Source organism: Teleopsis dalmanni, chromosome 2 (assembly GCF_002237135.1).
Source record: "Teleopsis dalmanni isolate 2A chromosome 2, ASM223713v2, whole genome shotgun sequence".
NCBI classification, from domain to species: Eukaryota; Metazoa; Arthropoda; class Insecta; order Diptera; family Diopsidae; genus Teleopsis; species Teleopsis dalmanni.
In genome coordinates this window covers 100111710-100127528 of record NC_051847.1, presented here as the reverse complement: position 1 = coordinate 100127528, position 15819 = coordinate 100111710, and the positions used below count along the sequence as shown (strand labels likewise).

The 15819-nt window shown below is 30.5% G+C and overlaps 1 protein-coding gene across 1 annotated transcript; it reads right to left on the bottom strand.

Annotated features, from left to right (window-relative positions):
* Window positions 1-623: 623 nt before the first annotated feature.
* Window positions 624-13729, bottom strand: LOC119684786. The gene is made up of 4 exons (XM_038098910.1): window positions 13467-13729; window positions 12048-12889; window positions 11780-11991; window positions 624-4603 (listed from the first exon to the last, which is right to left on the bottom strand). Exons 2-4 carry the CDS (start codon window positions 12761-12763, stop codon window positions 966-968), a joined length of 4566 nt encoding a protein of 1521 aa, XP_037954838.1. The 5' UTR covers window positions 12764-12889; window positions 13467-13729; the 3' UTR covers window positions 624-965.
* Between the last annotated feature and the right edge of the window lie 2090 nt (window positions 13730-15819).

Sequence of the window (15819 nt, the reverse complement as noted above, 5' to 3'; positions counted from 1 at the left end):
AAGGTATCATCCTCCTGTTCCACATTGAAGCGACATAAATATGAAACATGATTCAGTGATCCAAAAACCGAACAAAAACTGTATAGGAAGAGGTCTCAATCTTAGTCTTCTTAAAAACAAACATTCATTTTTAAATCCTGAAAAATACAATAAGCAGTCTACTTTAGAAACAAATTGTAGGAAATCGACAGATAAGAGAAAAATTTCATCTCTTATCTCTTTGAAACCCGCGAAAATATAATTATCAGAAATTGGTATAAGATGCAAGTTCGGATATATTACTTTCGAAATATCTAGGATTTTATAACAATCCATTATCGGATCAAATTATCTTTAGCATTCTGAATTTAAGATTATTACTGAAAATTGTAAGATTTCCTTTCTTTCATTTTCTTTCCGTTCCTTGGGTCAAAGAATCACATTTCAGTTGCTTAATTGCGAAAACCCACCCACACCCTGTATATATTTTAAGAATAACTTATTATTTTATATTTTTCTTTAGATGAATAAAAATAGTATTTTTATTATTTAAAAATTATTCTTGGAAAAAGACTTTTGAAAATATGTATTTTGCAAATTTAATGGGAAATATAAATTTGAATATAAATAACTAACTGTATCTGTGTATGAATATGTTTTTTATGAATTAAATAACCTAAAATAATGTTTAAATATTATTTTATCCATTAATACATTTCTTATGTTTTTTTGCGTATTGAAGTTATTTACATATTTAAAGAATAAGAATTATAAATCAATAGTGAATATACAATAATTGATGTTATGGTTCAGTGCTTAGATCACATGGACGTTTATATCCGCATACATAATTCATTACTATTTGAGTTGTACGTTAATTAACTTAAAATAAAATATACATTGTTTTATCACAAATATTAGGCCAAATAACTACGCACTTTATATAGCCTGCTTATATCATTAAATATAAAATTATGAAAATTATCTTAGGTTACCTTATTTTTATGTAGTATTTTACTATTGCCAGCGCTAACAATTGGTTCAAAGGCAAAATTTTGAGTGCTAACATTTATATGTTTTTGATTTCTAAGTGAAGCATTATGAATGCCTACACCTTGAGCATTATTTATATCATCTAAAGGTCGAAACCTAACGAATCCAAGTTCTGCAATCAGTATGTCATCGCTTGAAATATTCTCTGAATTTGAATTCAATACTGAAACTGAATTGTTCGAATTGTTCGAATTGTCTGAACTAGAATTAGAAATTTCATTTAAATTTTTACTACTTTGGCAATGCATATCGTTACATGGAATCTGAGATTTATTTTTCAAATGTTGAAGTATTGTTGTGTTAGAACCAACTTCTTTTACAGAGATATCTGCAACAGGATTACTTTCACATTTACTATTTAAAATACAAGAACCATCTTCATTATTAATTAAATTGGTACGCTCTACATTACTATCTGCTAACATCATGTCATCATCCAATTTAAATGGATGTTGTTGCAAGTTATGACTACTAACACGTTCAATTGTTGCACGTTCAAATACAACATCGGAATCTTTTTGTCGTCCACTTTTAGTGCAACTGCTTCTACCAGATGTACGTGCGTTACGTGTTCCATGAAATTGTGGATGACGATCGACTGATATATTTTGAACGCCAGTTGTATTATGATGATAATTATGTAAAATATTTGAAGATTTAGTTGTTGATGAAGAGTTTCGGCCACCAAAAACAACTCCATCTTTTCCCAAAAAACTGTTATTTAATGTTCCACTTTTACGTACACCATTTTGTCCACGATCAAAAGAGTTACACATGGAATATCTTCCATCCTCGCTGTTATTCGTTACGAATTGTGTCATATTATATCCAGGGTTTTTTGAATTTTCATACGCTGCTTTTTCTAATATAGTACATGATTTTTTTTCTCTCTTAAATGGCATTACTTGTTGAGGAGATTGATGATTTTCAGATCTGTTGTTACTAAACTTAGGTCGCTCAAAATTATTGAAATTATAACTTGACAGTGTATCACATGTTTGATTTAAGGGTTCTGAATATGAATTTTCGCTTTGCAAAAGTATTTGTTGTTGTGATGCAACTGATAAACCAGAACTAGAACAAGCACTACTTGATGCTGTTGTTGAGTTTGTTGAATTACGTCCAATCTTTTGATTATTTTTTATAGTTCCTGAACTACCTAATTCAAAATTTGGATTTTCATAATGATCATTTGTCGCATCAATGAAATAATCACCACACTGTTGACGATCCTGACCATAACCGTTACTTTCTGAATATTTAATGTTGTGGTTGTAAGAGTTATGTAATAAACTATTGTCATATGGTTGTTGATATGTAGAATGATGAAGTTGGTAATTAGAACTGTTTACTTTAGTTGTTGGACTTGTAAGAGAACTTAAAGCTAAAGTATCATCATATATTAGCTTACCGGTCCTCATTGTGTAAGTATGTAAATTTGTATTTGTATTACAAACAGCAGGATAATCGGTTTCAAATTGTTCTTGACTTGATGTTGTAGTGCACGGTAAGAAAAATCCAGCTACATTAGAATGATTATGATTTGATTGACTGTGTTGCTTCTCTCGATTGCCTGCAGATGTATTAGACCCAAATACACCACCTGGTCCTCCACTAGTCGGTTCCAGATGTACATCAACATTTGCAATATTATTAACAGAACTACCATTGCTTATTTTTAAACCTGTCACCCAAGAAATGAGTGTTATGATAGCAATCTCTATCAGTCTAAGAGAAAATTGATAGCCCCACTGAAGCCAATCTATTTCTGAATTTATGTGAGTTATCAATGGTCTAGTTGTCGATATGCTAATTGCTCCAAATATTTGTAGCACGGCTAGGAGTATAAAAAGTAATGCAGTAGCAATTGTAATATGTATAGCATAAGATAAATTTTGATAGCAGTGAATATAATTTTGAGACTTGTTTCGTAAAATTCTTTTCAATATTCTATATAAATACAAATACAGTAATCCCAAACTAATACAAACGAAAATATATATCACTTGACATATAAGTGACAAAACTCGAGGAGGCGAAGTAGAAATTCCAGATGTTCCACCAGGAGTATATAGATAACTTCCCATATTATTTGTGGATCCCAATGAACTATGGAGAAATTTTTGATGAACTTGGTTTAGGTTTAGTTGACTTTGATATTGATGCTGCTGTCGACGATAAAATTGTTGCTGGTAATATAATTGCTGTTGATGATTTTGCATTGTATACGATTCGACATAATGCAGTGTAATGCATAGCACAACATGTACGCCACAACCCACAATTACTGTGAGGGGTCGTATTAATGAAGAATATCGATTGTTCTTGTGGTTTAATGACTTCAAAAATAAATACAAAATTAAAACAGAAAAACATACTGTTAGGAATGTTGCAGGTAAATTCAATAAAATTTCCGATATGAATATATGAAAAGTGGAATGAATATTGTAAGCGTCATAACAAAGATAAAATATTCGAGTGGAACATATCGATATTAGAATTATATGAATACAAAGAAAATAGGATTGAGAAAACAAATGTGTGAGCTTATTATATGTTAGCATTTTATAAAATGAATACACTAAGAGAATAGTGAATAAGATAACTGATAAATACACATGTACATTCAGAGCTATTGTCCACGTACTGTAACCGTCTATTGATGGCATACTAGTAACAGACGATGTTGGAGTGTTAACTGCAGTAGATGAAGCGGCCTCTCCAATAGCTGCGGCAGCAGCGGGTGTAGAAGTTATACCATTATCAGCATAATTACTAAAAGCTTTTTCTATTGTAGATTTTGTTGAAGTTTTAAATTGCATATTTATGTTTTCAATACCATCAATATTGCTATTTACATCTATTTTAATTTTACTTTTATTAATATTTGCGCTTGAAGCAATGTTATTACTTTGTTTATGATATTCAGTATCGTTGACTAACTTAACTGTAGACAATGTTGGTTGATGATAATTTTGTATCGGTCGGGATGTCACATGCTTAAATAAAACTTCTGGTACATCACCTTTGTTACCGTTTGAGCCACTTAAAATTCTTCGAATGTTTGGTAAAACTTCTTTACCCGAATTTTGCGAACTATCTGGATTGCTATGATTAATTGTTTCTTTTGTATTTTGAACTTCGTTATTATTGACATATTTGTTCTTATCAGTTTTTGAGGATTCGGTGGTAAATATTACATGACTGAAAGCATTTCTTGATTCATGATCACTTACTGGCATAACTGATTCCAAAGTAACAGATGATACTGATATTGAATCGTTTTCTCCTAACGATGACTGATCTACCGCTCTATATGGGATTCTTTCATGACCAGGCATTAAACTAGGAGGTGGTATTGGACGACGATTAACAAATGTACTAGTATTCACCAAAGCACCTTCATTATTAGTACCCCGTAGTGTTGGTTTATCGGCAAATGGATTTTGATATTCAGGTGGCAGAGGTGGCGTAAAAAATGAGCGGCCAGGAGGATGATAAGATGGTATATCTTCATGATGTAATGATGTAGTTGCTATTTGATCATTATTTTTTTTATATATGTTTGGCACTGAAATAAAAAATTTTTAAAAATAGGTAAAATAACGATTATTAAAGCAAAAATCACATTCACAACAAATATATTTCTTAACTAATTTTATATACAAATTTAAATTATAAAATTGAATTAAAATAAAATGGTAATTTAAATGTTTAACCAAAAAATTTGCGTTGCACAAATGGAATAGAGCTACTAATATTAGTTTACAATAATTGGAATAAATATTTACATGTAAACACCTTATTTCGGTTTGAATTCTTATTGAGTTAATTCGTTTATTGACAGCAACTTAAAATTTCGTCAGAGATAAAGACCATAAAACAGTTACTATACTACAAGAATACCGTATAAGATTGTTATACCACAGGACACCCCAGTCATCTTACTTATTCAATGAATTAAATATTGACTCACAATGACTGAATTAAACACATAATCCTAATGTTTTTTTACCTAATAGCAACTTTCGTACTAATAACTTAATTTGATTATTCATGGTTTGTTGTCTTAAATAAAGAGTAATCAACGAGAATACAGTATATTTAATAACAAATACCTCAAATTTCAAAATTACGATTTGTATGTCAATTCGGGAAAAAGAGTAACAAAATTGCCGGGAAGGGAAAATTTCGATTCTGACAATTTTATTCCTAGTTGATACTTGTTGGTTTTATTAAACTTAGAAGAGTCGAGTTGCCCTCGACCGCCCAGAAAAACAAGCAGAAGTGCAATCATTCTTTTAAATCACTTACCATAGCTAAATTGAAAAGAAAATCAGTTCAAGGCAATCACATACGTTATTTTAGTTAGAAATTAGGAAAGTTTTAATTTAATTGTAGTGCTTTCCCAAAAACTTTTAACATGTTTTCTTTTCCGATATGGAAAATACAACAATATTTACGAAATATATTTACCACCGAATGTAATTGCGATGGAAGTGCGGACATTAAGGCGATCCGAAAGGAGAGGATAGGGATGTACAATACTTGCGTAATCCGCAAGATGTGAATTCAGATGTTAAAAAGTTTGGAAAAAGCAGTTTAGAGTTGAATAATGAAAGTGAATAAGATAACGAAGAAAGTTATTGTGGATGATAGTGGTTTTAATAGTAAAAATCGGCACAAATTGTATTAGAAATATAATGTATTCGGTCGTCAACGAACCCATGACATCAATTGTAAATCATAAGTGAAGAGGCCGCACCCAATTATAAAAATTTGATTTTCAGTGGATACATTTATATATTCGTTCATTACAGATAAAACTTTTAGATTTCATAACTGAAAATCAAATACTTTTACCGTCAATGAAAAGAGTATTTATGCGTATTCCATTGATACGTATTTTATGCCAACAAACTATGGTATTAAAGTTTAGTAGTATTGCAACGCATTAAATTTTACCACTTAAGTGAACAAAATACCGAAATTGTACGATACAAAATAACTCTCGTAAAATATTTTTTCGTATGATAACAGTCTTCTGCGCTAATTACTATTCAGGAAATTCTCGAACTCTTGTTTCGTAACCGATTGTCGTCGTCTTTCATTTGTCGTTCGATCTGAGACCTATCGTCTAGCCTTTGAGTAATTTAATTACGTATTACTATTTTGTGTTGCACATATAATTTTTAACCAAAATAACAAATATTGCTTGGGAGAAGTGAAAAATAAATGTTGGAAATCGTGCGTAGGTATAATGATAAATGAGCAACAGTAAAACAGTAATAACAAAACTCGGTATATGATTTATATGGAAATAAAAAGAATACAATGGTTAACGACATATTACAACGTATCCGAAACAACTAATTCACTAAAAAAGTACGTTTTTGAAACTAAATTCTGACAGTAAACAAAATTAGTGCTTTATATAATGCTTCGTTGAAATTAGTCAAAGCAAAAAAGACATAGTTGCTATGAAACTGCTATGCAGCCGAAACTGGCTGAAAAATTCGAATCGCTACCATTATCTCACCATTATGCTTTCAAAAAGTATAGAATTATTCACGAGTTCAATAACCGAGTAAAAGTGCAACCAATTACTCTAACTCGTGAACACATCTGATTGTGTCGATTTGTTAACAACAGCTGTTAAAATCAGCTGTGTTTTAATGAATTTGTAAATTTATTGAATTGAGCATATTTAAATATTGAAATTATAATCTGGCATCAAAATAAAACATGTTCATTATTGAACAGACTATCAGTGTCTTTATTAATGCATAATGGCTTCATATAATACAAAATTTAATATAATATAAAAAATTTTAAATGTTTAAATTTGACATAATTTAAGAGGTTTTATTATAATTGTTGTTGTAGTGATTTCAGTTAGTGCTATTGCGCACTTTTACTCTTTTGTGGCTGGGGGGCTTATCCCTGCCCTACACTAAGCTTTAACTATACTAGAATTATTATCATTCATTTATCTTTTAACTGATGACGGACCGTAAATTAGAATATCTTCATGTGCGTCCTGAGGTGGACTTAAGATTTGTTAAGGCGGGGTTGCGCAGCGTATCAACTTTAGTGAATAATTTTAGGGCTCTATCCTTGATATATTTTTTTACTGAGTCGATTCTTAGATCTCTATGCTACAAATTAGTTTTTAAAAGTATTTTATAACAAGTTTTTGATAAGTTTTAAATAAAATAAAAAGTAAAATAAGGTATGTTAATTCTTGAACAACTAAAGACACTTAATGAATTATTATATAAATCAAAACTTACATCAAAATATGTTCTGAGTGCAATTTCAATTTCAATTTTTAATATAAATGCACGAATATTTAATTCTTCGTATAAATACATTTTCAGAGTAAACCTTTTTCTCATGTATAAGAAAGGTGGCAACATTGAAAATATAGTAAAAGTACAACATAAATGTTGTTCGAAGCAAAGGCTTGACTAACGTAGAAACATTGCAACGCATTACTCGACGTGCATTTTGTTGTTGCTGCTTTGCATTTTTCATACGTTCCTCGTTTACCGAGCTCCTTACTCTATGTCGTGAATAGTCCTTATATGATTGTGGTTGTAGATTACGAATACTATTCCATAGCTTTAGATAAAATTACTGAGTAAAGTTATACGTCATTTCATTAACTGATTAACAATATCAGTTATTAATTTTTATCCAGTACATAACATATTAAAGGATTTTAGATTTACCGGGAGAATTCTAAATGTAGAACCATTACATGAGACAACTGAGGGTAATGATATCTATAAGCTGTCAACAAAACTAGTGGATTATGAAGCGTTTGAAAATTGTGTAAGGCCAAGATGCGTTGTGTGGAAAATTCTTGCGCCAAACGAACGCTATAAGAATTGTTGTTAGAATAACAAATCTTATCAAAAGAGGAAATAAAGCTTCTACACATAAAAAATCGTGATTTTTTAAGTGAAGTTGATGCAATCTATACCGATTTACTAATATATTTCTAATATTTTTTTGGTATACGGAAATAAATATCTTTATTTCTAAAAAAATAATTTGAATCTTCTTTTTCCGAACTGGAAGATAAAATACAAAATCTTCTTTTTCAGAACTGGAAGATAAAATATAAAATCTTCATTACACCTGACTTATCATGCACAAGTTAGTATATATAGCACAATACTTAAAAGAATTGTATTTAAAGTTGCATGGTAAACAACACAACATAGCCAACTTGTATGAGTTATTCAACACATCACTAGAATAGAACAATTTTTCTTTTTCCCGTGTTCCAAAAAACATTACTCAAATATGGATAATATTGAAGAATGCAAAACTACATCAATGGGATAATTGTTGAATTTAAGCAACATTTCAAAACTTTTAAAGAATTAAATAGCGAGATATATCTTATCAAATCCATAACGATTGAAGTTAAAAATGTAAAGACTGATTATCAATTGGAATTTTAAGACCTTCAATCAGACCTTCACTGAACAGAGAATATGGAGATGAATTTTTTTAGCTTCATGGCGAATATTCGATAATGAGCAGTACCCATCTCTGTAAAAATGTGTAACTGACATTTTTATATCATTCCCAACCTGAATATATCACATATTTATAAATAAAAAGCCTGAAAAATGATTATAAGCGCAAAAAATTCCTACAAAGATAAAAAGATATGCTTAACATTTGGAGGGATCAGTAGATGATACATGAAGATAGTAGTAGATCGTTCCGCTACTGTAATATAATCAAGTTAAAGCAGCTATAAAGCAACTCAAAAACAAAAAATCTCCTGAAGTCAATGATTTACGGATTGAGCTGTTCAAACCTAGTGGCGAAGAGCTATTTAAATGTGTGCCATGACTAATTCACAAAATATGGTCAGATGAATTCATGCTCAATGATTGGAAATTAAGTCTATTTTGCCCATTTTGCAAAAAAAAGTGATCCTGCAAATAACACCCATCACTGGATTAATCTTTTCAACATCGCATATATGTACGGTTTTGTCAAACGTACTATATGAAAGAATGAAGCCAAGTGTCAACCAAACGCCAATTTCAAATCTATTTATTGATTTAAAAGTCGATTTTGATACTATGGCTCCAAATATTCAAGTCGCTGTCTATATTTGATATCCTAGCAAAACTTTATCGACTATGTAAAATGACGTTGAGCAGCGCCATTAGCTCCGATTAAATTTGGAATAACCTCTCTGAGCCGTGAAACTAAACACGGTTACAGACAAGGTGACTTCTTGTCGTGTGATTTCTTCAATCTAGTGTTGAAAATCATAATACGAGCGCAGATTTGAATTTTATTGGCACAATATTTTACAAAAGTGAGATACTGCTTTTGACCACACATGCATGTTTCTGTTTAGCGATAACAGTTTTTGCAAAAAAAGTTTTTTTAGGCTCGAACTAATCTATTATAGAAATATGCCGTTACAATTGTTGCTGTGACGTTTTTAATGACCAAAATATACTACGACATGTAATTATAATCAAGTCGACTATTCCAATAGTCCATTCATCAACAATTTTTTTTATTTCTGCTTTGTTTCTCTAGAAGTACTCGTATTTTTCAACTCTGGCAACAATTCTTTGGCGTCTATGTATTTATTTCATATGTTAGCGGTCAACACAAGGATCAACAACACCAACCACGAGATGTAAAGTCTCGAGTACACGACAAGCACGTTAAAATCTCCTGCATACATGCTGTTGGCTGCTATATACAGTTGGATTCATAAGTCTACAAGCAGGCAGTAAAAAAAACTTTTGAAAATTTTTCCCAAAAAACTCAATTTATTGGAAACATACTTTATTATTTTTTTAAAACATTCAATGCACAATATTTTCGCGAAGTTTCTTTGCATTTGTACAAAAAACAACAAAGGTAGCAAAACAAGGGATCAAAAGTCTACAAGCACTTGGTATTTCGGCAGTTCTTAAGCTATTTAAATGTTAATTGGTAAAAATTAGGATTGCGTCTTATTGTGATTGTGGTAATTAATCATAAAACTGCAAAAAATTGTATTCTGCTTAAAATACTACAAACTAGTAGTGGTGTCTAATCGGAAAGATGTAAGCGTCGGTGAAAGAAAAATCATCATAAAATTTTGAGAGGAAGAGAACTCAGATCAACAAATTAGACATTTGGTTGGAAGATCGCACTGATCGGTCGATGAACTATTATGTCAAAGCCGCGTTATGGACGCCCATCAAGCCGCTCAATATCAAATTCGGTACCGAAAAACTAACGTTTGACGGCACTGCAACTAAATATGTAGATATGCCGGAAGAGTAGTGGAATAATGTGCTTTTCACCGATGAATCCAAGTTCTGTGTTTTTGACATACAAGGACGTAAATTAGTATGGCGTAAGCGAGGTGAAGCATACAATAAACAACATCTTTTCCCAACTGTAAAACATGGAGGTGGTGCAGTGATGCTCTGGGGTTGTTTCGCAGCTAATGGTACGGGCAATCTTAAGTTTGTGGAAACAATAATGGATAAACATATTTAGTTAAAGTTTTTGAAACGATATATGCGATCAAGTGCTGACAAATTGGGACTAACAGATGGATTTTATTTTCAACAGGACTATGATCCTAAACCATCAGTAAAAGTTATACGTCTTTGGTTGCTATATTACGCCCCTAAACTGCTAAATACGCGTCCACAGTCACCGAATTTAAATCCAATTATGGGGACTTTTGGAAAGAAAAACTCGTAAACATTTAATTTCTTCCAAACAGCATTTGAAAGACATAATACTATAAGAATGTGGCGAAATAACAACTCAGGAGACCAATAAACTAGTAGTTTCGTCTAGTGAAAGTTCTTAAGTGTTGCGGTCACGCAACTAGTTATTAAATTTCATAAAAAATCAGAAATTTACACTAAAACGTCGTCTTATGCTTAGTGCTTGTAGACTTTTGATCGCTTATTTGCTACCTTTGACAATAAAAGCACCGTTATCTCGGCTGTTTTTTGAACAAATGCAAAGAAACTTCGCGAAAATATTGTGCTTTGAATGTTTTAAAAAAATAATAAAGCATACATTTTTAAACAGTTTTTTTTACTGCTTGCTTGTAGACTTATGACTCCGACTGTACAAGGCTTCTGATATGAATATTTTTGACAAACTTTGCTTATCTAATAAGATTTTATTTATTTTGTCCACCTTCCTATCTATTATTTCCATGATCGACTAGAAATACGAAATATTTACAAATAAAAGACAGACTTTATTACTTGTGATTGCATATATTCCAATGCTGCATTCTCAGTTGTTAACTGAACTCCCAAACTAGAAATCAAATTAATTATATAAATATAATACTATACAATGTCGTAAACATGTTTTGGTATAGTTGATTTTCGCATAGAAAGATAATTACGCAACAACAAAATACATAGTAAAACTGAGCAGTAATTTTTGGCTATTGTTCAGCCGACTTTCTTAAACGAAATTGACTATAATATGCCTAGAGTTTTCAAATCTCAAAACCCAATTCGAAAATGTATTGTATTATTATGCATGCATAAAAAATAATCACACAATTTATTATAATTTTGCATAAAAATTGGCCATCTCAACCGTTAGTTTCTATTGCTATCTAAATTTAATCAATCTAAATGATATTACACAATGGAATTATTCGGATATTTTCCTAATAATTTGATTTACTAATAAAATTTTTTATATATGTAATGAATTTACTTACAAGAAGAAAGCGATGTAGAATTTATTGGATGACGATATCTGTCCCTGTCGTGGTTATATCTATTTGGATTTGGATATGTAGGATTACTGTTGCTTTTAAGAATATCGGCATTTGGTGCAGAAGTTGGTAAAGCGTGATCCCTTTCCAAATCTAATTCATAGTTACGATGATGAGAAATAAATTGCTGTTGTTGTGAAGATTTCTCCAAAAACCTTTAAAAATATATAAAAGTTTTATTTACATTTAAAAAAAATAATGTAAAATTAACCTTTGCGTAGTAAGAAACGGTGTGGCTATTGTTGTTAGACCTGTAATGAGGGCATTGTCGGGAATACTTCTTTTAGTAGTTGATGTAGTACCATACGCTACTTTAATTAATACTGCTGCAACACTTCGTTCTAAATTATCAAGCTTGTCTAAATAGCCGCTTGAAGAAATTGATGCTGGTATATGGGAACCACTTGAAAAAGGTGGCTTTGAGGCGACTATATTGTTATTAGTGATATTATTATGGCCATCATTTGGAAAATTTGATATCAGTCCTATATATGTTGGTTGTGCAGATAATAGTGCATTACCATATCTAATATGTAACAACACAAATATGAAGACATAATATATATGCAATACATATTTCGACCTGTGAAAACTGTTGTGCACTTTATTACTAAATCTTTTATACTGAAAATCTCTGCTAAATATATTTATATCTAGAACTGCTGTTAATAACATTTGAAAGCATGTAAGAACTGACTTATTTATTTCATCTGTATTCGTCACTTTCTTTTCTGAAAATCTATTCTCTCCTGTTATATCTGTTTTCAAAACGCTCCATAAATTATCACATCCATCATTACATTTCGAATTATTCGAAAGTGTAATATTCGAATTAAGTTCATTATAGTATTTTTTTCCTGGTTTACTGTTCTCAGTCAGCATTTCAAAGTTATGTTTAGCGTATCCATATTTGGTAATATTAAACATGGTTTGCAGATTCAATTCATCAAAGTAATGATTTTTAGATTTTCTTTTTGTTTTGATAAATTTCAATAAGTTAATTCATTCACATATAAAATCTATCTCATCAATTTTTTTCATGGTTTTTAATAGCTGCAAAGAAAAATTCAGTTTAATTTGATTCAATTTTAGAATTAGATTTTTTTTTATTTTAACAATTACTTTATTAAAATTTATATTTTCAAATATTTATAGACACATTTTATTAGTATAACCAATACGTTTCTTCAATTGTACAAAATTTTATAATTTAACATTAGGGTGTCAATACCGAGAAAGCGCTGCACACTATTGAAACACTATATATTCACCGTACTTTTGCTTTGGTTATAATTTCTTTTAGTTAAACAAATTTTCACAAGTAATCCCATGAATATTAAAAACAAAAATTAAACTAAACAAACAATGTATTACAATAATTTTCACTACACTAAACTTTTGTTTCATATGACAATTTAAGTAAATGTATCATCTGTTTTCCAATTCAATAAAAGAATTTATTCATTTTAATAATACTTAGTGTTGCAATTAATAATTAGTGTTGCAATTCATAGATACTTTACAATTTACATTTACGTATACAAAATTCATATATCAAATATGAAGATTGTATATATTAAGGATCGTTGCCCACACACACTCCTCTAAACTTATTTTGGGCAAAAATTACCTGTTCCATCAAAAACAAAATGGCCGCAATATATTTAGACTTAAGGCGTTTCCAATCGAATATATTTCCTTACACGTAAAAACACAATCAACGCAATTGTACGTGTTTCAAAACATATTTATATAAATTTGCAAAACTACAATCCGTGCTAGATATTTAAAAATCCTAAATCTTACACATTGCAGCACAATAAACGCAAATTGCTGGCATTTACATTAAAACCTTATACACAAAAAATACATAATGTGGATGTATCATTTTTTATTTCGTTTATGTGCTGCTTACACATGTCAGTATGCTGCAAATCCAACCGTTCAGTACTTAGTACCAATCACACATCAGAATTTAGGAAACAGTGTAACACAGAGAAAGAGTAACACAGAGTAATTTGCATTTTTAATAATTGCTTCTTAATATGAATCGCAGCAATATATTCTCGTTGCTAAAAGATCAATTTCTAAAGAATATGATAAGAAATTTACAAAAATTTGCGTCCACTTCTATTATGCATTTATTATTTTATACCATTTTTGTTTAAAATTTGCTTTGATATAATATTTTAAAAACACATTTCAGACATTTTCAGACAATTTCATTATTATTTTCTGTTTCCATTGCATAAATGTAGTGAGATAAGTGATTTTTTCAGAGGTAGTTGTTTTTTTGTGTAATGAACACAATTTATTTGAATTTCACTCCTCCAATTTCTTAAAGTAAAATATACATAAAGTTTAATAACATATGATTACTGTTACAAATACGAATATAACAAATGAAATATCGTTTTTGTTGTCAGTTCGAAATTACTACTGAAACAATTAATATACTTACACAATATCTTATTAACATAAATTTTCAAATTAAATGGAAAATTAAGATTATTTACATTCAGATTTGGATTTCATTTTTATATGTAATAATGATTCAACAAAAAAAAAATTATATAATAAAAGTAAGAAAACATTGGAAGATACTTACAGTGACAATCTTAACAATCATAGTTATAGAATAGTAAGCGCCCTAATTCTCTAATATGTAATGTGTAGAGTTGTTTTTATAACTATCAATTGTTATTTTATTTCTTTAATCGACACGAATTACAAGTATTACTTAATACTTTAAATTACTGTAATTTCTCTCTCTCCACCATCCTTTTAAATCCGATTCTGTTATTTGATTCTCGGCAGATACCATTACAGGAATAATTCGTTTCTCTTAGTTCTTCCTCAAGCTCTTCCTTCCTTCTCAAAGTTCTAGCTGGCGCTCCAAGTCGACGGCCGCCTTGAGGATTGGGATTGTGGCTTACTTAACAATCCAACTAATGTAGTTTTGTATTAATTTCTCTTGTTTCTTTCCATACCTCACAAGCATGGAATAGCACGTTGGAGTTATAAATACGAAATTTTTTGGGAATGGAAATTTGGTTAAAACATCACACAGCACTGAACATGCCAATTGCAGTCTTGGCTATGGTTAGGCAAGAGTCAATGTCTTTGTCAGCGCCGCTTTTAGTATCGACTATGCTACCTAGATAATTGAATTTATCCACTTATCCACTTATTTCATTCTTCTTCTATTTTAACAACTGGCGAAGAGTTTGAGCTATATCCCCCCAAGTGCTTCAATATTTTCTTGTAAGTCTCTGGTGTTATGGCTTAGTAGACAAACTTCGTCTACATATTCCACATCTTCCAGATTCATGAATGGATTCCACTGAATACTTTTATTTCCTTTTAAAAGCACTCCCATCACTGCATCAACCACAAGGTTAAATAGAAGTGGAGGTAATATACACACTTGCCTTACTCCCGCTGCGTCTTCAAATGTGTTTCATAGCAACCCGTTGTGCAATACTCGGCATTTAAATTCCTTGTACATTGCTTTTATAAGATTTATTTTTTTGGTTGGATTTGTCGCTTCTCTAAAGTATTTCAAAGAAATCCTCTGTTAACACTATCAAACGCATTTTTGAAGCCAATAAAGACTACGTATACCAATATCCGCAACTCATTACATTGTTCAAAAAGAATGTGAAGTGTGGTGGTGGGACCGATGCATGTTCTGTTTTTTGAAATTCGAACCAATTTCCGTATAACATTTTGTTTACTGCTCCTGAAATGCGTTATGTATCTTACTTGGAATGGTTAGCAAGCAGTGACGACTGCTCTAAGGTGCGGAAATGTGCGGCGCACACCCTAACATAATTTATAAAATGTCCTATATAAATTTGTTAAATATTTTTACATCGAGAATTAATACTATTTATTACATTTCTATATATATTTTTTGAAAGATTAAAATTTTAGCAAAAACAATTAAATATAATTGTCTACGAAAACTCAATTAATTTGCT

Coding starts and splice junctions, on each gene's coding strand:
- LOC119684786 (XM_038098910.1), bottom strand. CDS start 12,763: ATGTTTAATATTACCAAATATGGATACGCTAAACATAACTTTGAAATG. Junction 11,992..12,047: donor CCGTTTCTTACTACGCAAAG/GTTAATTTTACA, acceptor ATATTTTTAAAG/GTTTTTGGAGAAATCTTCAC. Junction 4,604..11,779: donor TTCTACATCGCTTTCTTCTT/GTAAGTAAATTC, acceptor TTTTTATTTCAG/TGCCAAACATATATAAAAAA.